The 26,606-nt window shown below is 47.5% G+C and overlaps 6 protein-coding genes and 1 non-coding gene across 7 annotated transcripts; 4 read left to right on the top strand and 3 right to left on the bottom strand.

Annotated features, from left to right (window-relative positions):
• Window positions 1–461: 461 nt before the first annotated feature.
• Window positions 462–8,877, top strand: AGABI2DRAFT_151451 (hypothetical protein; the record flags this gene model as incomplete). The annotated part of the gene is made up of 28 exons (XM_006461767.1): window positions 462–573; window positions 622–1,169; window positions 1,225–1,426; window positions 1,486–1,588; window positions 1,645–1,838; window positions 1,890–2,035; window positions 2,060–2,129; window positions 2,190–2,390; window positions 2,447–2,684; window positions 2,737–3,469; window positions 3,523–4,143; window positions 4,197–4,303; window positions 4,356–4,495; window positions 4,538–4,635; window positions 4,685–5,430; window positions 5,486–5,596; window positions 5,647–5,824; window positions 5,900–6,151; window positions 6,204–6,368; window positions 6,431–6,607; window positions 6,655–6,855; window positions 6,911–7,066; window positions 7,113–7,250; window positions 7,309–7,800; window positions 7,848–8,201; window positions 8,253–8,415; window positions 8,616–8,699; window positions 8,756–8,877. 28 exons carry the CDS (start codon window positions 462–464, stop codon window positions 8,875–8,877), a joined length of 6,852 nt encoding a protein of 2,283 aa, XP_006461830.1.
• Window positions 8,878–8,963: 86 nt separating this feature from the next.
• AGABI2DRAFT_222781 (hypothetical protein) lies at window positions 8,964–11,999 on the top strand. Its single transcript, XM_006461766.1, has 13 exons — window positions 8,964–9,094; window positions 9,150–9,275; window positions 9,333–9,567; window positions 9,616–9,819; window positions 9,872–10,045; window positions 10,091–10,198; window positions 10,249–10,364; window positions 10,417–10,570; window positions 10,619–10,723; window positions 10,782–10,892; window positions 10,941–11,034; window positions 11,094–11,671; window positions 11,721–11,999. Exons 1-13 carry the CDS (start codon window positions 9,021–9,023, stop codon window positions 11,766–11,768), a joined length of 2,127 nt encoding a protein of 708 aa, XP_006461829.1. The 5' UTR covers window positions 8,964–9,020; the 3' UTR covers window positions 11,769–11,999.
• A 1-nt stretch (window position 12,000) lies between these two features.
• On the bottom strand, window positions 12,001–12,870 carry AGABI2DRAFT_70745 (hypothetical protein; the record flags this gene model as incomplete). Its single annotated transcript, XM_006461765.1, has 3 exons — window positions 12,001–12,094; window positions 12,145–12,594; window positions 12,650–12,870. 3 exons carry the CDS (start codon window positions 12,868–12,870, stop codon window positions 12,001–12,003), a joined length of 765 nt encoding a protein of 254 aa, XP_006461828.1.
• A 3,492-nt stretch (window positions 12,871–16,362) lies between these two features.
• AGABI2DRAFT_193208 (hypothetical protein) lies at window positions 16,363–18,699 on the top strand. The gene is made up of 3 exons (XM_006461764.1): window positions 16,363–17,678; window positions 17,740–18,525; window positions 18,612–18,699. The coding sequence occupies exons 1-2, from the start codon at window positions 16,391–16,393 to the stop codon at window positions 18,378–18,380; spliced, it is 1,929 nt and encodes a 642-aa protein (XP_006461827.1). The 5' UTR covers window positions 16,363–16,390; the 3' UTR covers window positions 18,381–18,525; window positions 18,612–18,699.
• Window positions 18,700–22,671: 3,972 nt separating this feature from the next.
• AGABI2DRAFT_t57 lies at window positions 22,672–22,758 on the bottom strand. Its single transcript has one exon. It is a non-coding gene; the product is annotated as a tRNA-Pro (tRNA).
• A 693-nt stretch (window positions 22,759–23,451) lies between these two features.
• Window positions 23,452–23,861, bottom strand: AGABI2DRAFT_193207 (hypothetical protein; the record flags this gene model as incomplete). Its single annotated transcript, XM_006461763.1, is given in 2 exon segments — window positions 23,452–23,489; window positions 23,508–23,861. Coding segments are annotated over 2 exon segments (363 nt in total), but the record flags the coding sequence as incomplete, so codon positions are not given.
• A 1,207-nt stretch (window positions 23,862–25,068) lies between these two features.
• Window positions 25,069–26,567, top strand: AGABI2DRAFT_222775 (aminopeptidase). The gene is made up of 6 exons (XM_006461762.1): window positions 25,069–25,278; window positions 25,327–25,420; window positions 25,474–25,637; window positions 25,690–26,066; window positions 26,117–26,240; window positions 26,286–26,567. The coding sequence occupies exons 1-6, from the start codon at window positions 25,084–25,086 to the stop codon at window positions 26,484–26,486; spliced, it is 1,155 nt and encodes a 384-aa protein (XP_006461825.1). The 5' UTR covers window positions 25,069–25,083; the 3' UTR covers window positions 26,487–26,567.
• Window positions 26,568–26,606: the final 39 nt, after the last annotated feature.

The raw sequence follows: 26,606 nt of genomic DNA, 5'->3' as shown, positions 1-26,606 counted from the left end.
AAGCCATCATGCTGATGCGGGATTCAACGTTGTCCAGTGGTTTCTCTCTACATTAGTAGTTCGGTCCGTTGTACTTACTAGGACTGTTGCCCTCGTACCACGTGTGCAGCGCCACAGCGCCCACGACTGATCAGGTACTGAGTAAAGCCCAAGTTTAATTGTACGTCATGTGCATGGTCAATGCCGAAACGATGAACAACAACATATGCCCCTTCTGACCTCTTACTTCTTCCGTTGTAAAATTTGCATCGGAGGCACAAAGCTAATCAGTAATAATGGCGCCTAATGTCCAGGCGCCAGCAGAGAAGCTCTCCACCATTTTTACTGGCCTCAAGAACCGCAATGCTGATGTTCGTGTGCAGAATGCTAAGGAATTGCGTCGTTTTGTAGGTTTGACTCTGACACTCGACATTACATCTACTGACTATGAAGTTGTGTAGGTTTTAACAGAGGTGGCCGATATGTCTTCAGATGCATCGGTCAAAATCTGGGATGAGACTATAAACAGAAAGCTCTTTGAGTTGACGCATAGCCAGAATACAGCGGAGGCATATGGTGGTTTGATGGCAATAGGTGCGTAACTGGAGGCTCTTCAAGCTTTCTACTTTGTTTAATTTGCAGTAGACTATCTCCTCGGTACCGAGCCTGACGAGACTATTGAAGCAAAGCGGAATCTTTTCCGATTCTACAACTATGTTAAGCATTTATTGCCCAATCATGAAGTTTCCCTCATGCTGTATGCATCGAAAACGCTTGGTCGCATAGCAGAAATTGGGGGTTCTGCTTTTGGAGAAAGATTCATGGACTACGAGGTTCAAGCTGCTATCGACCTGATACAACCTGATAAGAACGAGTCTCCTCGCCATGCCGGTGTTTTAATTCTGAAAGAATTGGCTCGCAACAGTCCCACATACTTTCACCAGCACATAGATGTTGTATTCGAGAACATTCTTATTCCTCTACGTGACCCTCGGGTCCATATTCGTGAAGGAGCGGCAGAATTATTGGCAGCGTGCCTTGAAATAATTACCACTCGAGAGCGCCAAACGAGGAGTCCTTACTTCTCCAAAATACTTCAAGATGCTCATCAAGGCCTCAAGGGAAGCTCAATGGATATTGTGCATGGTTCACTATTGACGTATCGCGAGTTATTACTTCACGCGGGAATGGTGGGTCCTTGAATCACCTTAAATGCCAGAAGTTTGACTGAGCTTCATTTCAAAGTTCATGAAGGAGAGTTACCTTGATATCACTGAACAAATCCTTCGTTACAAGTCACATCGAGATCCCCTCATACGCAAAATGGTGATAACGATGATTCCATCCTTGGCTGTTTACGACACACAGACCTTCACCGAACATTTCCTGCACAAAGCGATGGGTCACCTTTTGACGCAATTGGAAAAGCCCGCTGAGCGGAATTATGGTAAGAGCAAATCATTATCTCTTGAAACTGCTTTGGTTGTAATTCTAATGATTTTCCAGCATTCATTGCTATTGGGCACACTGCTAATGCTATTGGAAGTGACATGAAGCCGTTCCTAGACTCTATCATGAATCAGATCAAAATTGGTTTGCAAGGCAGAGGGTGAGTGTATGTCGTTCCGTGGAACCCTGCAGAGTTCTAAATACATATCTGTCAAGACGCAAGAATGCACCAAACGAAGAGCCGCTCTTCCAATGTATGGGAATGTTGGCGGCAGCTGTAGGACCAAATTTGACAAAGTTGCTACATGACCAACTTGACCTCATGATGAGCTGCGGGTTGAGTGAGCCCTTGAAGAATGCACTTGCTATCATTGCGAAACACATACCTCCCTTGCTTCAAACAATTCAAGGTGGGCGGTTTAAGGCTTAAATCATGAAAATTACTCACAGATCCTGAGAAGATCGATTACTGGATCTCCTGTCGCAGGTTTTAAGTGGACAACCATACAAGTCTTTGGGAGCGCCTACGCCTACCGTTAGACAAGATAATACTGGTATCATGTCCAATGTCCCCCCTCAAGTGAGTGCTTCTGTGCGTCCTAAGTTTGTGGTTTAATCTGACTTTGAGAAGGCATCTCACGACAAAAGCCCTGAATTGATTACTCTTGCCCTCACAACACTTGGCTCCTTTGATTTCAACGGTCAGTGCTGCATACTCTGCCCTGTGCCTAGTTGCTGAAAGAGAACCCCGCCATGGTCAGGGCACGTACTCAATGAATTTGTGCGGAATTGTGCAGTTCCTTATCTCGAAGACGACCAACCCGAAGTTCGCCGAGCAGCTGCATTGACTTGCTGTCGACTTCTTGTTTGCGATCCTATTTGCTATCAGTCAAGCAGCCATGCCATTGAGATCATCAGCGACGTACTAGACAAACTGTTAACAGTGGGCATCGCTGATCCTGGTATACCTATTGACCTTCCACCATGGAATGATACACTGATTTATCATTCTTTGTAGATTCGTCGATTCGGCAGACGGTACTTGGTGCTCTACATGAAAAGTTTGACAAACACTTGGCACAGGCAGAGAATGTTCGCTCACTGTTCATTGCTTTAAATGATGAGGTATTTGAAAACCGCATGATTGCGGTGGGTCTTATTGGGCGGCTAGCAAGACATAACCCGGCCTATGTGATGCCATCCCTGCGTAAAGCGTTGATTCAGCTCTTAACCGAGCTCGAATACTCGACTGTGCTGTATGTCTCTTTCGTATCTGAGCACTTTGGTACACTCATTGACCATTTGAAGTCGAAGTCGCGAGGAATGCACGCGGTTGCTAACGCTGCTGGTAAGCTGTACGCAGCGATTTATCAAACCTTACGCCCTACCCATACTTCGGGTCATGTTACAAAAAGCAAATGACGTCAATCCGACTATTTCTGCCAATGTTCTTATGTGCCTAGGGGAGCTAGTTAGCATTGCTGGAGAAGATGCCCTTATTTACGTACCTGATATGATGGCAATAATCATTCAAAGGCTTTCGGATCCATCGGTCATCAAGAGGGATGCTGCGCTACATGCTTTGGGGCAATTATGCTCTAGCACGGGCTATGTCATCACTCCCTTAGTGGATTATCCACAGCTAGTGCCCCTTCTGTCTAGTATTCTGAGATCGGACGGAGCTAAAAATATGAGGCGGGAAGTAGTGAAAGTGTTGGGTATTCTTGGCGCGCTGGATCCGTATAGGCGGAAGGTAAGGAGTGTTCCTCAGATTTATGCTATCACTCACTCATGGTATGACCAGACGCGACCTGATGACGAGTCCATGAGCGAGAAGGTGGCCACTGCTGTCAATCAAGTACCGGCGGTACAGTTCAACACAGTTTCAGGGGCCGATGACTACTTCCAAATGGTGGTCATCAACGCTCTTCTTGCCATTCTTAAGGACCAGGCTTTAAGTAGTCATCATCATACCGTGATTGACGCTGTTATGTCCATCTTCAAGACCCAGGGTTTGAAATGCGTCGCTTTCTTACCACAGGTATGTTGGTCAAGCTTTTGAAAGTGACTATTCTTATACATATCGATGTTTAGATAATTCCTGCCTTCACTTCCGTTGCTCGCACTGCTTCTGTTGCTCGGTTGCAGGAGTTCCATCTACAACAACTCGCCATTCTGGTTGGAATCATCAAGCAACAGGTCCGAAATTACATGCCAGAAATCTTCGCCCTGATTACTGAACTTTGGGAACATTCAGCTCTTCAGCTCCCTATTGTAGTTTTAATAGAAGCTCTGGGTATAGCTCTTGATGCCGAATTCAAGCCATTCCTTCCTACTATCCTCTCCCTCATCCTCAAAGTCTTTGAAGGAGGTCCTCCTGACGACAAACGAAGTTCTGTCCAAATCAAGGTCTTCGATGCGTTCCTTACCTTCGGCTCGAACATCGAAGAATACCTTCATCTCGTGATACCGATTATTGTGAAGACATATGAGCGCGATGGTAGCACTCAGCTTCGTAAGAAAGCCGTTCAAACGATCAATGGGTTGGCACGTAGTGTTAACTTCTCTGATCACGCATCCCGCATCATCCATCCTTTGGTTCGAGTGCTGGACAATTCCAATACGGAGCTCAGAATATCAGTCATGGAGGCTTTATGTTCTTTGATGATGCAACTTGGAGCCGATTTTGCCATTTTTGTTCCCACTATCAATAAAGTATGCTTTCCCCCTCTCTCGTATCCCTTTCAACTTGACTGATCTCATGACAGAGCATCATGCGAAACAAGGTCGTCCCTCATCATGTGTATGAAAACATGATCAACAAACTTCTGAATGGCGAACCACTTCCTCAGGATATGGCCCTACAGGATTCGCTGTGAGTGTGCACTCAGGTCAAACAGTATCGGGTATCTAATTTTTCTTGTTAGTGAGCCGAACAAAATCACAGAATTTTCTGCCCCTGCTGAAGCAAGCAAAATGACTGTCAATCAGCAACATCTTAAGCAAGCGTGGGACGTATCTCTGGTTGCTACCCGAGAAGACTGGTTTGAGTGGATTCACCGGCTTAGTGTTGAGTTCATGAAATAATCCCCATCCCATGCCCTCCGAGCGTGTATGGGTCTCGTTGATATACACCCTCCCCTTGCGAAAGAACTTTTCAACGCCGCTTTTCTCTCTTGCTGGAGCGAACTATATGACCAGTATCAGGTTCGTCTCTCAATTGTAACCACCCTTTTTGTTAGTCAACGTACACTAGGAGGACCTGGTTCGCTCTGTCGAACATGCAATTACATCAAACGACGCACCCCCAGAGCTTATACATCGTCTGCTGAACCTGGCGGAGTTCATGGAACATGAAGAAAAACCACTTCCTATTGAGCATCGAACCCTCGGCGAGTATGCGATGAAATACATGGCATATGCTAAAGCTCTTCACTATAAGGAACTGGAGTACTTCTCGGAAGCTTCTCCTGCTGTCGTCGAATCCCTCATATCCATCAACACACGCCTACAACAACATGACGCCGCATGGGGTACTCTCATCACGGCTAAAGAACAATATAATGTGACTGAACATGAAGAGTGGTATGAGAGGTTGGGACGCTGGCAAGATGCGCTAGTTGCCTACGAGAAAGCAGCGGATAATGACCCGAGTGATCTCGAAGTTCAATATGGACGGATGAAGTGCCTTCATGCCCTTGGCGAATGGGAGCAGTTAGCGACACGGGTTAATGAGCATTGGGCTACCGCTTCCCACGACGATCGTCGAGATATTGCGCCAATGGCAGCCGCAGCAGCGTGGACGCTCAATGCGTGGGATGACATGGAAGACTACGTCAACAATATGAAGTCTGACTCTCCAGACAGGGCTTTCTATAAAGCTATTCTTTTCGTTCAACAAAATCAATTCCCCAAGGCATTGTCACAAATAGCGAAGGCTCGTGATTCGTTAGACCCTGAACTAAGCTCTTTTGTTGGAGATAGTTATGGACAACTATACGGGTGGGTTCTGAGCAATGGACCTTCTACTTCTCGCCTATTAATTGAGCGCCGACAGTGTCATGGTTCGCGCTCAGATGCTATCAGAGCTGGAGGAAATCATTGCCTTCAAGCAGTATGCGGATCAGCCCGAAAGGCAGCTAACGATGCGGAAGACGTGGCTCAAGAGGTTCGGCGCCACATTTTTACCAGTCGAAAAAGAGTCTAATTCCCGTCCAGGTTACAGGGCTGCCAGCCAGACGTTGAAATATGGCAGAGGATCCTGCAAGTGCGAACGCTGGTTTTGAACCCAGAAGACGACCCGGTCATGTGGATTAAATTTGCTAATCTGTGTCGAAAGAACGATCGCATGCCGCTGGCCGAGAAAACCATCAATTCGTTATTGTCGCCAGAGAGGGTAAGACTTTTCGATAGTTTTAGGCGTCAACATGCTGATTAGCTTCAGTTTCGGCTCCAAGATCATCATACCAAGGCGACCCCAAATGTTGTATATGCTCATCTGAAGTATATGTGGGCTCAGGGCTCCAGAGAGGAGAGTCTGGAGTTTCTTCGTCGATTCACTGAAGAGCTTGCGCATGACTTAAGTCAAGAAGTCGGTGAACCTTCACATCAACTTTCTATGTCGATCTCGAAGCAGAAGCTAACGGAACTATCGAAACTCCTTGCGCGATGCTATTATAAACAGGGTGAATGGCAGGCGAAGCTAGGTGACGATTGGGGCACTGTGAGCTTCATATCATTTTTCAGTAGCTCACCGCACTAATGATCGGGTTCAGAGGAACACAGAGGACATTTTGCATGCTTACTACTTAGCGACGCACTATGACGCCACCTGGTACAAAGCCTGGCATACTTGGGCTCTGACTAATTTCGAGGTTGTAAGTGAACTGGAGGCTCAAGCTGAAGGTCGGACAGTCGATATACCGGGAGAAGGCATTGCCGCACATGTCGTTCAAGCGGTTGAAGGTATGTCATATCGAGTTTACGTGAGGATCTGACGCAGATATGTTATACAGGGTTCTTTCGTTCCATTGCCCTGAAAAACTTTGATGCACTTCAGGATCTACTGCGGCTACTCACTCTCTGGTTTAAATTTGGTGCACATGACGATGTCAGTGATGCAATGGCAAATGGATTTTCTACCGTAGAAGTTGATACATGGTTGGAAGTTATTCCACAAGTGAGGTGCAAGCTTCATCTCCTTGAACGCCACTCAATGAGGCTTAGATCATTGCCCGTATCCAAACGCCATCAATCAACATACGTCGCACCATCAGCAATCTTCTCACCGACGTGGGGAAGAATCATCCACAGGCACTAATATATCCCCTGACTGTTGCATCTAAATCTTCAAGTGTCGCTCGGATGAAAGCTGCTCAGGCTATCATGGATCGGATGGGTGCACACAGCCCATTGATCGTAAATCAGGTTTGTAACACGTCGTTTCAGTTCAGGAAGAATAGGTAGTTCATCACAACGTCAGGCACAATCGGTCAGCCAAGAGCTTATTCGCGTAGCTATTCTATGGCATGAATTATGGCATGAAGCTTTGGAGGAAGCATCAAGATTATATTTCACGGAAAAGAATCCGGATGGGATGATGGCTACTCTGGAACCGTTACATGACCTTTTAAAGAAGGTACACAGTCTTTGAAATAATGTCTCTCCTACTGAGTCACTGCTAGGGACCACGAACTGCCCGCGAAACTTCTTTTGTTCAAGCCTTTGGACGTGAGCTTCATGAAGCCCGCGAAGCCTGCCGCCGATTCCGTAACTACGGAGAAACCGCAGAGCTAGACAGAGCCTGGGACATCTATTACGGGGTCAGTGGTTTGAATGAATTTGATGGACTTCTGGCTGACGCGGAACTTTGTGCCTCAGGTGTTTAAGCGCGTTGACAAGCAGCTGCCCCAGCTCACCTCCCTAGATTTGCAATACGTATCACCTATCCTTCTCAGGTCTCGGAATCTAGAACTTGCAGTCCCAGGAACTTACTTGAGCGGTCGGCCTATCATTCGAATACATAGTTTTACAACGAAACTAACAGTTATCACGTCCAAAAAAAGACCACGACGACTGTGTCTGAAGGGTGACGATGGACGCGATTATCAATACATTCTCAAAGGTCATGAAGATCTCCGTCAAGATGAACGAGTCATGCAGCTGTTCGGCTTGGTCAACACATTGCTCTCCGTCGACACGAACAGCTTTAAACGTCGCCTTCACATTCAGCGTTATCCCGTTATCCCACTCGCACCAAATGCCGGTTTATTAGGCACGATCCTAGACAGCGATACCATGCATGTCCTTGTCCGTGACTACCGTGACTCAAGAAAGGTCCTCCTCAACATCGAGCATCGTTTGATGCTCCAGGTCTGTTTCTAATTTACTGCTGTAGACACGTCGCTCACTGGCTTCAGATGGCCCCTGATTACGAGAACCTCACTCTATTGCAAAAAGTCGAAGTTTTCGAATACGCACTCTCGAATACCAGTGGCCAAGACTTGTATCGCATATTATGGCTGAAGAGTACCAACTCTGAGCATTGGTTGGAGCGTCGAGCAACTTATACACGATCACTGGCCGTGAACAGTATGGTTGGGCATATACTCGGTTTGGGCGATCGGCATCCTGCCAATTTAATGCTGGTTCGAAGTACGGGAAAACTTGTTCACATCGACTTTGGTGATTGTTTTGAAGTTGCCATGCACCGCGAGAAGTTCCCAGAGAAAGTACCATTCCGGCTGACGAGGATGTTGACGCACGCTATGGAGGTGTGTCTCAGTCTCATTCGCGATCAAGCCCGGCATTTACACTTATACTAGGTCAGCGGCATCGAGGGAAGCTTCAGGAATACTTGCGAAATCACCATGAAAGTACTACGTGATAATAAGGATTCCCTTCTGGCAGTCCTGGAGGCATTCGTATACGATCCCTTGATCAATTGGCGGTTGATGCAGACTGAGGGTGAAGGCCGACGCAACGAAGGTGAGGAAATTTCCCGTCACCTATGACCCACATTAACAATATGGGATAGTGGATCCAGATCGCGCTGTTGAAGTAGCCCGCGTTGCTGTGCATCCTCAAGGGCCTCAACGGAGACTTGGGCCCAATGAGAATGATATTTTTAACGGTACGCTTCTCGCGCTAAAAAAACGCGGCTAACTGATGCGTGTTTGCAATGGTAGAAGCGCAAGGAGAGCCCGGTGCGCAAGAAATACGTAATGAGCGAGCACTTTTTGTTTTCCACCGCGTCCAGCATAAGCTCACTGGTTCGTCCTTCCCCTGAACTCTGATGTCGACTTGACACTGACTTCAACCAATATAGGCCGTGACTTCAACCCTGAAGTTACTTTGGCTGTTCGAGATCAAGTTGAGAAGCTCATTGGTCAAGCGACTGCCCTTGAAAATCTTTGTCAGTGCTACTCAGGCTGGTGCGCGTATTGGTAGGGAGAAGATTCTGGCCGTGGGAATAATATAGAGGCTATTATTGATGTCAAGTTGCATTTGAGTTGTATTGCTCTGAACCTGTAATTATATACCCTGCTTGACTTTTACTTGCATCTTCATTCTTGAGTGACGTGCAATTTCGAATGCCGCGTGGGATTCCAAATGCGAGGAAAGACGAAAGTGGATTGCGTTTCACGACATTCAACGTACCTCTATCGTTAGTCCTACTTATCTCATTCTTGAGGAGCAATATCTGATGTTCGAACAAGTGCAAACCCAAAACATGTCAATTCTACATACCTAAAATATGATACACAAACATTATGGTCGAGGAATGCTTCTAAGAGACTACGAGAAGGCAATAACGAAGATTCCAACGCCCAGCCGGAACCACAAAGGTAGGTGCAAGAAAGCGGCTAGGAGCTTTGTACCCTATCTGAAACATACTCCCATAGGCGTGGGTCCCAAGTCATCGTCATACATCCAGGTTCAAGGTACATTCGGATTGGCAAAGCCTCTGACGTTGTTCCCGTTTCTGTTCCCTGCGTGGTCGCTCGCAAGTGTAGAACCGAAGCTCCAAAGGTGACGCGTATCAGAAGCGTCGTTCGACCTTGGAATCAGTTTACAAAAGATGAATCCGCCGAAATAACAAGAGCAATGGAGGCAGAGGAGATGGACTTGAAAGATCCAGTAAGCAGCCCCCCGACAATCTATACGGCCATTCACACACCCTCACAGTTTCCCGATAAATTAACCGCTGTGACCGCTTCACTAAAGGAGCGTATGAGGTTCTTCAAACTTCGAGCGACGCCCAATGCCACGGTTATATCAGAGACATTCAACAAACAATTCCAACCTGAGGTTATCCCAGAAATGAACGATTTCTCTGAAGCCGAGTGGATTGACCATACGTCAACAGAAGACGTCCTCATCGGAGACAACGTTTGTATTATCACACTACGCTATCAAACATTGAAGATTGACCTGGAATCAGGCCCTCCGCATTGGGGATCCTGAAAAAGCCGGATACGTTGTTCGTCGACCACTTTACAACCGAACATTCAATCTTCATGATTACGCATCAATACAAGCGGCCTTGAGTGATTTGGAAGCAATCATCCGGATGACGTTGCATGAAAAGCATGAACTAACGCAGCAAGATTATAAGGTCTGTAGTTCGAACTTCCTGACTTCCTCGTTTACCTGTGTGCAGAATTATTCCGTGATCTTGGTTATACCTGATCTCTATGATCGAGCCTATGTGCATGAATTCCTTGACCTTCTAGTGTCTATGGGCTTCAAACGTTTCTGCGCCCAACAAGTATGACATTACTTCGGTCAGGTCTTACATTAATCTGAAGGAGCCCACAGGAATCACTCGCTGCTACCTATGGTGCTGGAATATCCAATGCTTGTGTCGTCGATATCGGCGCAACAACTACCAGTATTGCTTGTGTAGATGAGGGTTTAGTATTGTCAGACACGAGGTATGTTGTATGTATTCGTCTAACTCTTCTTATAAGCTGTTGACCACCGCAGGATGAGACTCGGAGTAGGAGGAGATGATATTACCGAATTCCTTCACGTTCTCCTTCGAAAGATTGAGCTACCATATAGAGACATGGATTTATCGCGAGCTTATGACTGGAGTGTCATGGAAGATTTGAAGGCACAAATATGCACTTTAACGGAGGTATGTCACTCTTCGTTACTATTAACAATATCTGAAGTACTATTTCAGAGTGATGTGGCGGTCAACTTGTATGGTTTCACGGTTCGCCGGCCTAACCATCCCACAGTAAAATATGGATTTCGGGTATACGACGAAGTCATCCTGGCTCCAATGGTTTGAGTTTACCTAGTATTATGCATGAAAAAACCTAATCTATTATCCTTGTCTTCAGTGTCTTTTTGAGCCTCCTATCATCGAATATGAAGCCAAACGTCTTCCTGTGAAGAATACGCCTAGTTCTATGGTCACTGATGAGATAGTTGATCATACTTCAGATCTCATTGTACGTGTTCCCCACTCCTCGGCCTTACTCACCTTGATACCGCCACAGACGAATGCAATGGTGATATCTACCCGACATCTCATGCCACAAAATCCCGAAAACACGGCGAACAAATCGCAGCCTCCCACCACTCAAACGTCTGGTAAAAAAAAATACGTTAATTTGTCCCAATCGGTTTTATCGCTAACCTACTGCTTCAAGGAACTTCGACGCCAAAGAAAGTTGAAGCAGAACAACCAGCAATTGTCAACGACACTTCAGGGTCTCAGGGTTCAATCGAAGCACAAGCAGATGCTGCAGAAGATGGTTCCAAAAAATCTGGACAGCTTTCTCCATCAGCCGAGGCTACTCCACCAACGGCGGCCCCTCAGCCACCTGCTCAAGTTTATGCGGGGGGTTATAGCATTGACGTTCCCTTCGAGGCTAGCAAGTTACCATTGGATGTTGCTATATTCAATAGTGTCCGCGCAGCAGGGGATGATCGTATCCGCAAATATTTGCAAGCAGTATTACTGATTGGCGGTACTGCCCACATTCGCGGAATCGGTCCCGCACTAGAGAGCAGGTACGCATTGGCCTGGTTCATCCATGTATTCCACCTCGAATATTTTCCCTGTAGGTTGCAAGCCATTGCAACACCCGTTGTGTCTGGTATGGAAAAGGTACAGGTTATTCCACCTCCCAAGGATGTGAACCCCCAAATTCTGGTCTGGAAAGGCGGCGCCGTACTTGGAAAAATGGAGAGTGTGTCAGAGCTTTGGATGACACCTGCAGACTGGGTGGGTCTCCAGCTGTCTTGTGTTGGAAACGCTAACTTTGTGACCGAAGGAAATCTTGGGTATGCGTGGTCTCAAAGAAAGGTGTTTCTTCCTATAGGTGTAGTCGACTTGGAAGTTAGCCTTTAGTCGAATAACAACATGCCCGATTGGAGCTTGTTTATCGCCTGGGTATCCTACATGCGAACGAAAGTACTTGGATCAGGTGTCTCAAGTGAAACTACGACAGAGAGTGCTACAAAATAAATCAAAAGAAACTTGAATACTCATGATACAAATGTCAATGGAATGAAACCGCTTAATTAACAAAACAATTAAAAAACGAACGGGGGTTATACCTCGAGTCTCTGCTTGAGTATAAGGAACTCATGAGATCCAAGCATTGACCACGATTGAACAAGTATATTCATTTCGCGTTTGCCATCACTATTCACGATTTTGAAACATGGCCACGAAGTTCATGAAAATATGCGCACCTATCCCTTTTGAGCCACTCATTTCTTGAAGCTCCACCTTGCCTCCAGCCGTCGAGGTCAGCCTCGGATGATAAGCTGCCATCTTCGACTTTGGGACCCCCTCTTTTCTGCTTCCGCCCTTCCTTGTCGGCGTCTGATATCCGTAATGCCTCGGGATCCTCCTGCTTTACGACCGGTAACGAAGAGCCAGCAAGCTTATCAATTAGGGACTCAATGACTGCGCTCGCCACCCGGTTCGGTACAAAAGGGAAGGTGATACCTGAACGAGGAACACGATCGGGCGTGATCATCAAAACGCTACGGCAGATAGGACAGTCAACAGCTTCATGCCATCCTCCACAGACACGGTGTAATCGCGAGAAGAACCATTTGAGGATGCAGATGGCACAGAAGGTATGTCCACATCGAGCAGGATTCAAGGTGTAAGGATAGGCCATTATCTCATAACACCTTATTGAATGAACTGTCAGCCACCGTCAGAGCATGGAATACTTTGTTGACGTACAGTGCACATGTGAAATGTTCCTCGAGCTGGCTCAAGGCGTTCTGAGCCTCCCGCTTAGCTACCTGAGATAACTGTGTGGCCGCCTCGTCTTCCCTGTCGATGAGAGACTGCAGTCGTTCATCTAGTTGTTGGTTTCTGGTCTTGCACTCCTGCTCTTTGCATGAAAGAAACTTTTCCCATTCTTCGAGTTCGGAAAAAGTCATCCGAGAAGATCTTCGCATGGTATGGGCTGACAGGATAGAAGGAGTAGCCGCCATGCCGGGTCGTTCACTACATTCTGTAACGCAGGATTGCAATCCTGTCATAGGTGATTCCCTTGGCGGCATGATTTTTCTTCGTTTCGCTGGAGGTATTGTGGGCACATTTTGTACTGACAAAATGATAAACGCCAGGCGCAGAAAATCGGAGCAACGAAACAAGCGCACCTTGGCGACTGCTAATCCTAGAAGAACGTCGGGGAGCGACGGGGTCTGGCTCGGAGATCGTCGTCGACGATTTGGACGGCCGCGGCATGGCGGGGGGCGGTGTGCGAGGGGAGAGCGGTGAAGCCAGGTTTCCCAGGTTCCACCGATAGGGGCATTATCACGTGTTTCTCCCGTCTTCATATGTTTTCTTTGCTTCTTTGCGCAACATGTCCTGGAAGAAACATTTCTCAAACTCGCTTCTCAAACAATCCCATGTGGCACTTCTGTGGGTCCCTCCATAGCGTCCGTGACATCGACGTCTGCATTTCACAATGAATTCTTCTGGTATCAATGCAAAGAAACGTCTGACGAACACCAGTTCCATTGCAGTCGCTCGCACTATCGATGGGGGTTTCTTTCTCAGTGGAACCATCTCCGGTACATCATTGTGGTACACGCATCTTGGACCAACAAAATTTACGCAACAATGCATGATTTCGCCTGATTCTGGTTAATTCACAACAGCATTCTACTACAATGGTGTAATACTCCTCGCCACCTTTGGATTAGTACCAACTCTGTGTGCCCCAGCCTCAAGAAGTCGGCCTGCATTTTTTTTGCTTAGAGGCCTGTCGATTTTCTTATCTGCACATCGGATCATTTTCGACCCTGCAGATACTTGGCGACCGTATATGTAGTTGTGAGTGTTTTTTTTTTTCACCGCAGCATTGCTGTACTCACAAGCCTTCACTTTATGAGATGAAATGTAAACGTCAGAAAAAAGTGTCAATCAGTACTTCATTATGTTCGAGAGCTCAATAGACATGAGTATCCTTGTTCTGCCAAACCGCATGTTGTTGATTGATTCTTGAAATTTTTGTTCAGACCCCTTCAGATCAGGAATGCAGCATACTGCGACCAGATGTTATCTACGCAAGTACAAGAATGACATTCACTCTCGGTGACTGCTTGATAGCGAAAGAGACGTATTTCATCTCGATCTTGGAATTGAACCGGTTCAGGCAAATTTTCTTGTTCAATGCTGTAAGCGACGTCAAATGATCTCACAACCCTTACCCATTCCTTATCCATCCAATGCTGCAGTGGTGAAGCTGCCACATGCGTTACTTTTCCACCCTCATGAACGGTGTCATAATACCTCAAAATTATTCTTCCCCGGACAAGGGTCCATGGACATCCAATCATCCTATATTTGCTTTCGTATCTCTCACGATTATCCACCCAGTTTTTGCTTCAGTGCAGCCTGCCATGACAAACGACAGAGAACCCCTCCGTTAAGACATATTCTGACGCCAAAAACCTCTGCATTTGCAAATCACTTCTTTTAACCCCGCAAACCACCGCCTTCATTTCGTACGCTTCTCAGCTTCGTGTCGGATCTATGAGCCAGACCCAAATTGAACGCTCGTTTGCCACCGCCGCCACCGTCAGAGTCAAGAAACACTGTTGGAACATGATTGCATCCCGCGATGTAGTTGTAAATGGAACCCGTTTTACATTTTCCCTACCAGATTACGCACTCGGGGTTGTCGATCCTCTGGCATCACCAGCGTCATTGTCAGATGTACGCCTTGCAGTTTAATCCAGTGTCAATATGTGAAACGCAAATGGCCATTCTCCTTCCAAACCCTAAATTTAACCACCAAGTTTTCGGCCTGAGCGCCCCGGAGACTGGTTCGGTTGTGGAGAGTCAGTTGCACTGACACATCTCAATTTAATCACAATCTGTGCAAAGAGATCCGACTCTTCCGGGCAACTTCGACATCAACATGTCACTGCCCCGGTCTGTATTCAATACAAAGCCACATTCACTCATAGTGGGGGGTGAATGCCGTCGTCACCGACGCGAAGACTGAGCTAGGATCACCGACGTGAAGAGATTATAATCAACAATCAAGTTCTCAGATTACAGAGGACAGTCAAACATACTCCAATATGATCCACAATAACATTGTTCGTTCACTATCACCCAGCCCGGATATACGGATTTGAAAATCGGACAGGGATCGGACCAGTTGTTATAGGGTGGGAAAGTTTTCTATTTATTCCATCGTTTTATTTTGGATCCTCGTTCAACTCATGTTCTTTTTTTCCCGAGGAGTTGAACGTGGGTAGGATCATCCAACGATCAGCGGAACGCGAACACAACAATTGCGTGCAATCGGTACGCAGAAAGCGACAGCCCTCAGGGTTGCCTCCTCCCTATCGAATGTTTTGAAAGTTATCATGGATCCCTGTCAGGGATCAACAGCGGGCTTGGAGCAGAATACCGCGAAAAATCAAGCGCTCATCCCTTCGCTGATAATATGATTAAGCAGCAGTCATGGGCGCTGCGGTTAAAGGGTCGAAGCACGGATGATGTGTACCCTCTAACATGAACTCAGTCCATTTTCAACAATCGTACGGATGAATATTTCCGGCACCTGACCTAACAATGTTGAAATCGGTGCGCACTCATTGCAAGAAGCATGATTTACTATTCTTTCCTCCTGAAGAACGGGTCGTCAAATCATGTCTATGTTTGGCTATGGAGGAGACTTGCGACGGCCAGACTGCCGAGGAGGATTGTTTTTGGACAATTCATCTCGTGAGATGGATCTCAGATCTGATAGCGGTCTCAGTCGAACCAGCAACAAAAGAATCGGTCTCCATAAGGCAATACTTTGTTTTGAGTTTGAAATAAGCTGACGGAGCCGGTAGCTGAGTTGCGCTCGCGCGTACGAGGGGAAAGGATGCGGAAGAAGGCGGGAAGAAGCGGGGGAAACAGCGAGATGAGCGGAGCGAGGTGCTGGGCGGCTGAAGGACAGTGTGCGGATGAGAGAGGGTGGCGGAAGGGAGAAAGGGAAAGAGAGCGGCCGGAGAAGGAAGGTGATCGGTGTGGTGGGTGGCCCGGAGCCAGTTGAGTTGCCGCTGCAATTGATTTGGACGAAGACGCTGGTTCATCCGGACTGAATTGTGTCGCAAAACGCGTCGAACACGGTCACCTGGGTCACGTCACACTGTATGGAATAAATGGCAAGCTCAAAAGAAGCCAAGGAAGTTGATACACGCGTGACGTGGAGAAGATGGTAAAAAGAACAAAAAAGGCAGTTGGCTTCTAGAAATCCTTACGAAGCTCGATATGATGTTATTGATTGTTCGGCAGTGCGTGCTCTTTTTGAGTTTTGTAATTAATCTGACAGCGAGTGTCACGTCACGCTCAATCTCAGATGCGTTCGGGAGGCGTACAAGACAAGAGACGCAGGTTGGACGACGAATTCCTGCGAAACCACTTCAGCCGATTAATTTCGCGGCTGCTCGCTCCTCGTCGCTCTGGATGATGTCCCAGGTCCTTGCTCCTCCATCGCATCTCGACGTTTCCAAGTGCATCCCCGACTTCGTATCGCGTCACAAAGTCGCCTCCTCTCCCTCCTTCTTCACCACCCTCGGCAACCTGGTACCCGTAGCTACCTCACCCATTCATTCAGACTCTCCGACAGGGTCTGTGGACGACGACGACTCGTCGCCTCATTCGTCCTCGAGGTCTTCCGGACAACCTCCTTATGCTCCACGGCCTTCGGCCGCCTTTGATTCCCCTCTTACCTCCCCTACAACTGACATGTTCAACCTCAATTCTCGCCCAATTTTGGTTGCTGCCCAATATCCCCCTGGCTCTCAATCTCTTAATAACGCCAGTGACACGCTAAAGAATTCTGACGCCGTCGGCTCTTACCTGTCAGAATCCCCATCTCCCGTGGACGTCCACCGTCCTCCTTCGTTTTTCCATCCAATCAGTGCGCCACCTTCGCAGGAACGCTTCCCCCTTACAGGTGCTCCATCTTATCCGGGGGACGATCGTACTGCCCCAGAATCTCTGACAGATCGCTGCACTCGTCAGACCCCACACGATAAATATTCAAATTCGTGCTCTCAGTCTAATTTGGAGCAGCGTCGAATGTCCGAGCCAAACATTTTGGGAAACACGTCTACTTATGCTCCCCCCTCGGAGTCTTGCGACCGTCTCTCTCAATACCCTTTCGCGTTCAACCCATCCTCACAGTCCGCTCGTTCCTCGACCTATATGTCAAATTTGCAAAGAGGCTCAAGTCTCGCAGGATTGCGAGATCTTCGGCATTCAGACTATCCCTCATCTCAGTCGCAGTGGAAACACAGTGAAGATGTTTATGAGAATGGTCTTTATGAACCTATAACGCCTCTCAGTGCCACCTTTCCAGGTAACATGCTGAGCCCATCCGGTGTTCAGTACTCTCCCGGTGGTGGGGATCCCTATGGTTCTTCACCGCCGAACACGGGAACCTCTACCTCATCTGCTCCTCCTCTCGGCTCCCTGAGCTATAGCCACTTTGGCTCTCGTTCTCAGGTGCCAAACATGCAGAGGGGTACCACTCTTCAAGGCAGTTTCACAGGCGACAGTAATAGCAAGACATACTCTTTCGTAGCTTTACCTGGGAATACTGTCAAAAAGCGTCCTCGTCGGAGGTACGATGAAATCGAGCGTCTTTACCAGTGCTCGTGGCCAGACTGTAACAAGGCGTATGGTACCCTGAATCACTTGAACGCACATGTTACAATGCAAAAGCACGGTTCTAAGCGGACTCCTAGTGGTAAGTCATTCTCTTGAATGTCTCTGGCATTGTCATTCATGTGTCGGCCTTTCCCCGACAGAATTCAAAGAACTACGTAAACAGTGGCGAAAGGCCAAGAAAGAAGCAGAAGCGACTGGTCCAGTCCATGGATCCGCTCGGCGGATGTCTGGTTTACCCATGCGACCTGATGAATCTGGGGCCTATGATGCTCGTTATGGAGTGATGCAATACCGTCAGCATCCCGCGATGGGCTTATCGGTCAACGTCCCTCATGCAGGCTCCGCCGATCGGTTTGCTGTGCCTATCGAAGACATTCGCTACCCTCTGCATGGACGCGACGAGGAGGCTTTTCATTACGGTATGCGAAGGTTCAGCAACGCAGGCACTCCATCTTCCTGGCACGCTAACAGCAGCTTGTCGTCGCGTGCCGGCCTTACTCAATCTTATATCTCATCTTCCCTTCCATCCCAGCCTAACCACGCCTCCCCACCTCCGCGGACTGTAGGAAGGCTGGTTCCGGACAGTGCGCTGCTGACATCCTTACCCGGTTACCAAAATCATCAGTCCCATGCAGGACTCCCTCCATCTCTCCATCCCGGTAGCGATATGGCATACCCTTCCGAAGGTTATGACCTCTACGAATCAGACAGCCGACCCGGTACGGGTCACGCAAGCGTAGGAGACCACGTCAGTGGAGATGATTTCGACCACCGTGGTTGAGGTCCTGTTATACAATGCTTCTGACACCATGCTAACTTTGTATGCGTCTTTATCCCTGCCGGTTCTACTCGTGACCACACTCTATCGCACCCTAATCCCGGTACATAATCGACCGCTCGATTCATACCATAATTGCCACCGTCAGGCAAGTTTTCGATCCTCTTTGCTTCTCTTTTTTGTCTTATTTTCCCATTACATTTGCCTTGTCGCTCTCGGAAATGTTATCTATAGTAGACCCGTTGTATTCCCCTGGATTCATCTTGTAGATTCCCTTTCTCCTCGGGCGTCCTCTTTTCCCTTCACCTTTTTTTCGGTCTACATTATTCGCTTTCTTATCGCAATTATCTGTATACTAGCTTGCATTCCCTATATTCTTGCAATGGCCTCTTATGTGGGGCCCCTTTTTTCCCCTGCTATTTTTGTATCTATTGCTTCATTTTTCTTCTCCTGTTTAAGTGTATATACTTATTTGTCTATTTGTTTTCTTGGTCTTTCGGAGTAATAATAACGGATCTGTATCTACTTACCACTTAGTAGCTTCAAATTGTCTCGAGTAATGATAAAGATTTGGTGGGAATAAGTAGTCGAGAAGAAAACGAAGGTGGACCGGATTGGATCGACCCGTCACATCACCGTGAGAAAAGAATTCGGAATCTAGAAAAACCCTTCAGCGGGTCGCGGATACTAAGATGCTTACGGATCGAAGATACATCGACGGCCTCCGGACGGAGATATTCCTCCTTTCAGACCCGGAGTAGCCACACACGAGCCCACAATTATACACCCTGCCGGACGAAACTACCTGAAGCCATACGTTATTTTTTTCTTTCTACTCCTAGCCACTATCCATTGTCCTCTTAGGTATTGTGCTGATGCCGACTTGCTGCCCCAGGTTTCCAGTTGAATTCAAGCCAGACCATCGGGCTGCACGTGCAAGTCTATATTAGGACTAACGCGTACGTAACAGGATTTGTTATTGGAAGGGTGGATCCAAAGAACCCTGATTCCGCCTCGCATACTTCACAGATCAAATACAGATCACAGATGCATGGATCAAAGAAGCGCCATGTTCCGAAGCGTCACGGCTGTCGTACTCATCATCATTCATTCCCTTTCGTTTGTTCTTCCAAAAAATTTCAGCCCTACCGCATCACTTGACAAGATGTTCGCGTTTACCCGTGTGAATACGAAACTTTCAACTGAGGTAATAGTGATCCACTGTTGATAAATTGCGTGCATCATCTTCGATGTGCTAATATCATTCCCCGGATTCTGATCATCATTCTCCCCCACGCGAGGCCTCTCGAGGGAGCGAATACCTTAACGCCACAGTAGCACGGTGCCCACGACGGTGACGTTGATATTTATACACAATCAAGTTGCGAGAAATTTTATGTCCAATTCATGTCCACACGAGTTCCGGACGGCGAACGCGCACAACGTCAACAATTTGATGTGTTTGATTTGTTTTGACATTCGCCAACAGGGTTAAAATATATTATGCGTGACAGTCACTTGGGACAAAAATAGTTCGAGAGGCTTCTTGTGATTCTTGGACGTTGGACGCTGAAAAGTATCTTCTCCGATGAACATGAGGAGGTTCGATGAGCCTTCCCAAGACGATATTGCGGCCCATAACCTATCTAGGGTGCCAGTACCCAAACCCATCTTTCATACCTTGCGGTGTAGTATGGCATGACAAATGAAAATAAAGCCTCGGTTTTCGGCGGCGACAGTGTGCTTCTTGAGTCATAAATGCTTGATGCCAAAGAACAGTTTCTAACTTTCCCCAGATGTTAATTTGCGACGCACCAGAGACGTGACCTAGGCGCTCACGTAAGGGCGCATGTTGAGTCCGTTCAAACGCACGAACCTGGGCGGTGGTGCCGAAACCGCTAGCCAACACCGAGTTTAAGCACAAGGACAAGGATGAAGAAAACCCTTTACAACTCCGAGCGACCGCTGAACAGCCGTAATTTACGAGGACTTCAGTATAAGCCGACTTTTTGGGAGCCAAACGACCGGTGCTTAATTCGCTTTCACGCGGACGGCATTTGGAATGAAGGACATGGGAATGAGATATACGGAGGGCTTGTCATTATGGAAGAGCGACTGAGGTCGGTCAAAGGATAAAGAAACTCACTGCCCGATCATTGCTTACGCCTATCTTTAGTGCGATTGGAGTGCCGGACAATAAAAAAGATCAAGATCACTGACTATTCTCTTGCGTCCCGCTTCCGGAAGCCAGCCTGATCAGCACTGATTACAGATTATCAAATCGGAGGCGGGAATAACGTATCTTGTATGTGGTGATACCTCAGGTATGTTGAGACCGTCCACCAGCCGCCTACCAACCTTGGTAGTAGTGTACCGCGGACTGTGTTCGAGCGTCACGTATTAAAATCTGAATCGAAACAACCTTGCAGTGTTAATACTTTGTTCTCCAAGTTGCACCATCGAGCATTGACCGTGTCATCCGTGAACATTGGTAGCTGAGCACACCCCAAAGTACGTTCCGCCTGATGGGATGGACCAAGATGGAATGAGCGGCCCGATAAATTTCGAGTGAACATTGAAGCCGTCATGTAGTCGAAGTTAGGAGATAGTCAGCTATCGTAGGACAGCATCATAAAATAAATCGCCGTCATGATTTGAGTGTGTCAAGGAAAAGGCAGAATGTGATCCATAGCTGCAAAGAAGAAGGCACATTATTGTTATTTGGAGCATTAAACATCGATTCAGAGAGCTTGCACCATGTCAGTTAAATTTATCCACGGGAACCGCGAAGGCGTTGTGCGGCGTTTAAGGTGCAGCAGTTGGGAGCCTTCATAAGGTAACTGAACGATTAGAAACATCATAATGGAATTCAGGTTTGATGCGTTATCGACAGAAGCTTCAGGAAACGAAAATACGGGCGACTTCGAGACGCACCTGCACTTCTGGACCATTCCAAGCTTCCGAAGATTTTTTGGGGGGTAAAGTAATCCATTTCAATGATTTATCCATGGATCGGCGTTAGCAGAGGGTTAACAGAGGGTCGAATCGTGCGCATTTGACGACTTGCTCCTGACCAATTCGATGTTGCGGTCTACATGGTCCGATAGCGGGAATGTCCTCAACCGCGGATTTTCCTAATGCAGGATGCTCGAGAGTTTGCAATGGGTTCTTCCGGTCTTCCCGTTTCTTGGTTTCCAGGAATATACTTGGCGATATCCGATCAGCAAGCTGGGCGAGGAGAAAAACCAACTTGGGAGTCCAACCGAGTAACCCATTCGTGAACCACTCTTATTCGCTTCCCAGAAGATATCATGTTTGTCGTTCCGGGATCGGGGGGCCAACCAGAATAATCAGAAGAGAAAAGTCACAGCTTTTATTTTTGGCCAATGACCCATACCCGCGCTTGGAACCGATTTGTTCCCCCATGTCGTATTGCATTATCAACGTAGTCGTTCTGTGCCATGCATGGCGCATCAGTATCGAGTTACTTGAGCAGAAATATTCCCACTGCGGAGTTATGTTGTCGATCGCGGAGAACGGATCTGAAGACTGAATTTCAAATATCTCGTCAGTTGTCACAAGGATATGACATATTTCTCGGAAGATTTTCTCAGGGGCGCGACGCGACTCACAACTTGTCAGAACACATCGGGGGGTGACATACCATTTTTGTAGCCATTTTGTGACAGACGATGACGCTTTCAATAGGAAAATCGCAATCGAAGAGGCGTGTATACTGGTCATGCGTCATGTATAAGCAAGGGTCCGATGGGTGAACAACCTCGAATAACTCGTCGCCGGAGGCCTGAGTTAGCTTAAATTGTGTGAGAAACCGCCTACATTGGAGATACCGATGAATCTAGTGCTGGAGACTCGAGAGCCAATCAAAGATCACGTCATAAAGCAGATGATTTTTCCACAGGTTACTCTATTACCAACACCTGACCAACACTCTTTCCAATCGATGCAAATAGCTCAAGCGTGTGATCATGAGGATTTTGAGAAATAGTATTATGTATACCGAATCGACGAGAACGCTGTTTGAGCGGCCTCCCATGGCTTCTTTTACAAGAGGCTGTGGCTTGCGCATCTTCGAGGACTCGAGAGTTCGTCACTAAACAATTCTCTATGTTTTGCCCTCGGAGATTGATTAGGGGGCCCTGGATATCTTAACGAAATGAAAAGATCAGCGAAGCTAAAACGAGTAAGGCAAGATTGCAAAGTATTATCCTTCAAGCGCCGAGGCATACACACCGCGTGAACAGCAAAAGCTTCAACAAAAATGAATTACGATGGGCCTGACCGGGAATTGAACCCGGGACCTCCTCGAGATTGCTTTCACAAGCCCTAACAAGGAATCATACTACTAGACCATCAGGCCTTACGATGAAAATTCCCATATAGCATTAGTGTAGATCATGTTATTGTCTTTTGTTTTTTTCCTGGACAACCGTTAATTCAGGTCTATTTGAGTTTCATAAAAATACTACGTAAGGGGGCAGTAACATTATCCTTCCCATTGCTCCTTCGAATGCCCATATCTATCTTCTTGGGAAGTGGAATTGCAGTACCCATTGGAAGCGGGGCCGAAATCCTCAGGTTCTCTCTAGGTATACGCCCTTTCCTACCTCTTAGTTTGAATCGCAGATAATTTGATGCATGCAAAGGCCTTGATGCCGAGCTTGGAAATGATGACTCCGTCGAGGGTGGAATATTCAGAGATTGGGGAATTAGGTTTTCGTCCACAGCTAGAGGCAGCTTTGGAGAACGAGGGAAACGATGTGAGAGTGGCCTTGGCGGCGATGCAGAAGAACGTTTCCTGTTTGTCCACGGATTTCTAGGTGGAACATACGACTGAAGAGAGCGTACGACGGAGAGAGGAGGACTGGGAGGTATCAAGGCTGAGAGTGAAATGCTTTGGCCCCTCCGGTGGCGTGAAGGGCCAACAGTGGATATAATATTTCTCTCCGCCTCATCCGGAACAAGACCAATGGGGATCTGGGGCGGAGGAACAGAATCAACGAAACGAACTGTCTTTTTTATTTTAGACCTAGACGAAGGTTTGCGAAGCGAAGAGGGGATGATAAGAGAAGGATGAAGAGTCAACGAGCCAACCTGAAAATCTGGGGAGTTTAAGGAATCTCCGGCATCATTATTCGCTAAGACAATAGTACGGGTGTCGGAAACATCGTCCCGACCTCGCGAATCGATCGGTATATCGAGACTGCTATCTTTAATGAGTATCGGATGAGCGTTCAAATCGTCGCCCGTGCCAGAAAATGAATTGATCATATCCATTAATGATTCGGCAAATGCCCATTCATCTTCACCAGAATGTGACGCGGAAACAGTGCCTGATAGCTTCGTGATTTCATTTCTGGGAGGCCGAGACCGGTGGAGCCAATCCGGAGGTAAAGAAACTAACGATGCACACTTCGCGCGAAGATTTCCAAGCATTTCTGCTAAGCTGATGTTTTGAGGCAGGGGATATTGTATTTGATCAAAGACGAGCGAAGCAGTGAGAGGAGAGCCCCGGAAAGCAGTCGGTATCGCATCAAACGAAGCAGCATCCGTCTTCACAGTCGCTTGTTGGAGCTTGAGGGAAGGGAAAGCTTTGTGACCACGTCGAATCGCGAGATTCGAATGTTTCTTTGGAGCATTGGGGTGAAAACGCTGACACGAGCTGTGTAGTTTCTGAGTATTCATATTCAAACATAGAGTCCTTAGTGTCATTGGCTGATTTCTGTTACGAGTACCGGCAGTGTTCATTGAGTAAGAAGCGACGGTGTTTTCCGTAGTCGACGTGCTGTTCATGGGAAGGCCAGTTGTTAATCCAAGATTTGATGGGATATCTTTGCGGCGTAAGCATCTCGTGCTGGGAGTCGAAGTACACAGGATCCTATCGATCTGATCTGCTGGTGATTCGAGCGGCCAATCCAAGCGCGTGAGAGGGTAGTTTGCCTCTGAGGATGTGGCTTCCAGATCGCACCATGGTACATGATCTGGTGGAGGCTGAAGTTCTACCTTGGACTTTAGACGTAAGACGGTTCCCTCATGGTTGACGGCAACTCCTTACCATCCACGTATCAATGAGGACCTTCTCTTCTAGAATGACCTTCATGCGGGGCATGGTCGGTGTTGTGACTATGAATGGCTCTGTATGTTCCGTCCGGATTGTGTTATCGGGTACCCAGTATTTCTCGTGGTCCACAAGGGTGAACAAGGGAGGCCGGTGTCCAGAGGGGAAGACAGGAGCAGAGCCGGTGAACGAAATGCTCGCCAGAGATGTCGATTTCGAGAGAGTATCTGGCTCAGAGAGTGCCAACAAAGAGACCCAGCTTGCACCACCTGGTAGGGAGAGACTCAAAGAAGTATGAGACCATTGAGAAGCAGACTGGGAAAGCGCCATGGAAGCGAGAAGAAACGAGGTCACTGGGTGGCTGCCAAGTCTCTCTGGCCGGCACCACGTGGTTCTTTATCACGGCCCACTGGCATTCGGTCTCTTCGGCATTGGGTCTCTCCAAAAATGCATGCGCCCACAAAGCTTCTATGCGTGCAACTCTCGTCTTGGCACCCGAATTTTCAGCGCTCAGTGTGAGCGAAGCATGTTGGCGCTCCTATCTAGCGTCTCCTCCACATGGCCAGTCTCGTTTAAAAGTAGCATCTCCTGTGGTTATGAATAATTGTTTCCTGGCCTTGCCCCGAGATGAAGTTTCAGCTCGCTCTACTGAAAGCCCTTATCGCTGCCGCTGTCTTTGTACATGCTGTCCCCATCTCTCGTGATGAGCTTGTAGAAAATTCAGCCAAAGGATTGCGTCTCCTCCAACTCTCTGAAGATGGACTTCCTGTTTGGAAGACAGAAGATGAAGTACTCCAACTCTTGCGTTCTGGGGCCCGTTTCGTAGGTTTTATTCATCCCTCTGTTCTTATCAGCTTGACATCCTTCAAGTTTGATGTAACAGAAACCTATGAGATTCAGCAGGAATTGGACAAGACCTCTGCTGAATCCAAAAACGCTGGCGAATTCTCCACTGCTGCCACCTGTAAGCATAAGGAGTTGCTGCAGGCGACCCATAGCGTTCTAATTAGCTGCTAGTTTCTCCACCTTCACACCAGTCCCAAGTGACACCCTTGCTGTCCAGACTTTCAATAAGCAACATGCAAAGCTACCTTTCTTCGTTGTCTGGGTTCAACAATCGCTACTATCGATCCCAGTCTGGTGCCGATGCTAGCGCGTGGCTTTTAGATACTGTCCAAGATGTATGTTGGAACTCACCGATGCGCTCTTTGTTGATTTTATTTTTCTACATAGATAACTAGGGGTCGTTCAGATATCACCGCTAGCGCATTCACTCATGGGTGGCCGCAATCTTCTACAATCGTTAAGATTGCAGGCAGTAGTTCATCAGGTCCAGTGACAATTCTTGGAGCACATATGGACTCTATCAATCTCAGCAACCCCATGAATGGGCGGGCTCCTGGTAGCGATGACGACGGCACTGGAACCGTTAACCTGATCGAGACGTTACGTGTTCTCGTTTCGTCTGGTTTTAGGCCATCTACACCTCTCGAATTTCACTGGTACTCTGGTGAAGAGGGCGGCCTGCTCGGTTCTAATGCTATAGCCACTAGTTACAAGAGGGCTGGCACTCAGGTGAAGGCGTTTTTGCAGCTAGATATGACCGGATAGTGGGTGATCATTCGAGGTTGTCTTCCTGTGTATTGATAAGGTTTGCTAGCGTCAAGCCAGGCACCCCCGAGGTCGTGGCTATCATGCCGGACTTTATTGACCAAGGCCTCAATAACTTCCTCAAGCAGCTTGTAACGACTTACAGCAGGTTGCCTGTGGTTGTGAATGTCCCAGTCAGTACTAGTTTGTTTTCTCTTACACCTTCTCATTCTTTGCAGTGTGGCTACGCATGCTCTGATCATGCAAGTTGGTTTAGACAAGGGTACCCGACAGCCTTGCCCTTTGAGGGTATATTTGGTGAAGACGATCCCTTCATTCATTCTTCCGGCGATACCACCAGTGTTAATGGCTTTTCATGGTCACATTCCTTGGAGTTTGCGAAGATCGCGGTCGCTTTTGCTTATGAACTGACGGCGTAGTGTAGAATATGCAGCTGTATATACGTCGATAAATATATATATACGCGCAAAATTGATATCAATCCAATTGATCATTTGATGGGATACCTCTATTAGCCTTGACGGACGAAAATGTCTTCC

This window comes from Agaricus bisporus (assembly GCF_000300575.1).
Source record: "Agaricus bisporus var. bisporus H97 unplaced genomic scaffold AGABI2scaffold_6, whole genome shotgun sequence".
In the NCBI taxonomy this organism is placed as follows: Eukaryota; Fungi; Basidiomycota; class Agaricomycetes; order Agaricales; family Agaricaceae; genus Agaricus; species Agaricus bisporus.
The sequence above is the reverse complement of the archived record's forward strand: the minus strand, read 5'-3'. Positions and strand labels throughout refer to the sequence as shown.

Excerpts from the sequence above, each read along its gene's own strand:
- AGABI2DRAFT_222781 (XM_006461766.1), top strand. The coding sequence starts at position 9,021 with ATGCCGCGTGGGATTCCAAATGCGAGGAAAGACGAAAGTGGATTGCGT. Across the intron at positions 10,046-10,090 it reads TAACGCAGCAAGATTATAAG|AATTATTCCGTGATCTTGGT; the intron begins GTCTGTAGTTCG and ends ACCTGTGTGCAG. Across the intron at positions 11,672-11,720 it reads GGATGACACCTGCAGACTGG|GAAATCTTGGGTATGCGTGG; the intron begins GTGGGTCTCCAG and ends TTGTGACCGAAG.
- AGABI2DRAFT_193208 (XM_006461764.1), top strand. The coding sequence starts at position 16,391 with ATGATGTCCCAGGTCCTTGCTCCTCCATCGCATCTCGACGTTTCCAAG. Across the intron at positions 17,679-17,739 it reads TTCTAAGCGGACTCCTAGTG|AATTCAAAGAACTACGTAAA; the intron begins GTAAGTCATTCT and ends TTTCCCCGACAG.
- AGABI2DRAFT_222775 (XM_006461762.1), top strand. The coding sequence starts at position 25,084 with ATGAAGTTTCAGCTCGCTCTACTGAAAGCCCTTATCGCTGCCGCTGTC. Across the intron at positions 25,421-25,473 it reads ATTCTCCACTGCTGCCACCT|TTTCTCCACCTTCACACCAG; the intron begins GTAAGCATAAGG and ends ATTAGCTGCTAG. Across the intron at positions 26,241-26,285 it reads CTGTGGTTGTGAATGTCCCA|TGTGGCTACGCATGCTCTGA; the intron begins GTCAGTACTAGT and ends CATTCTTTGCAG.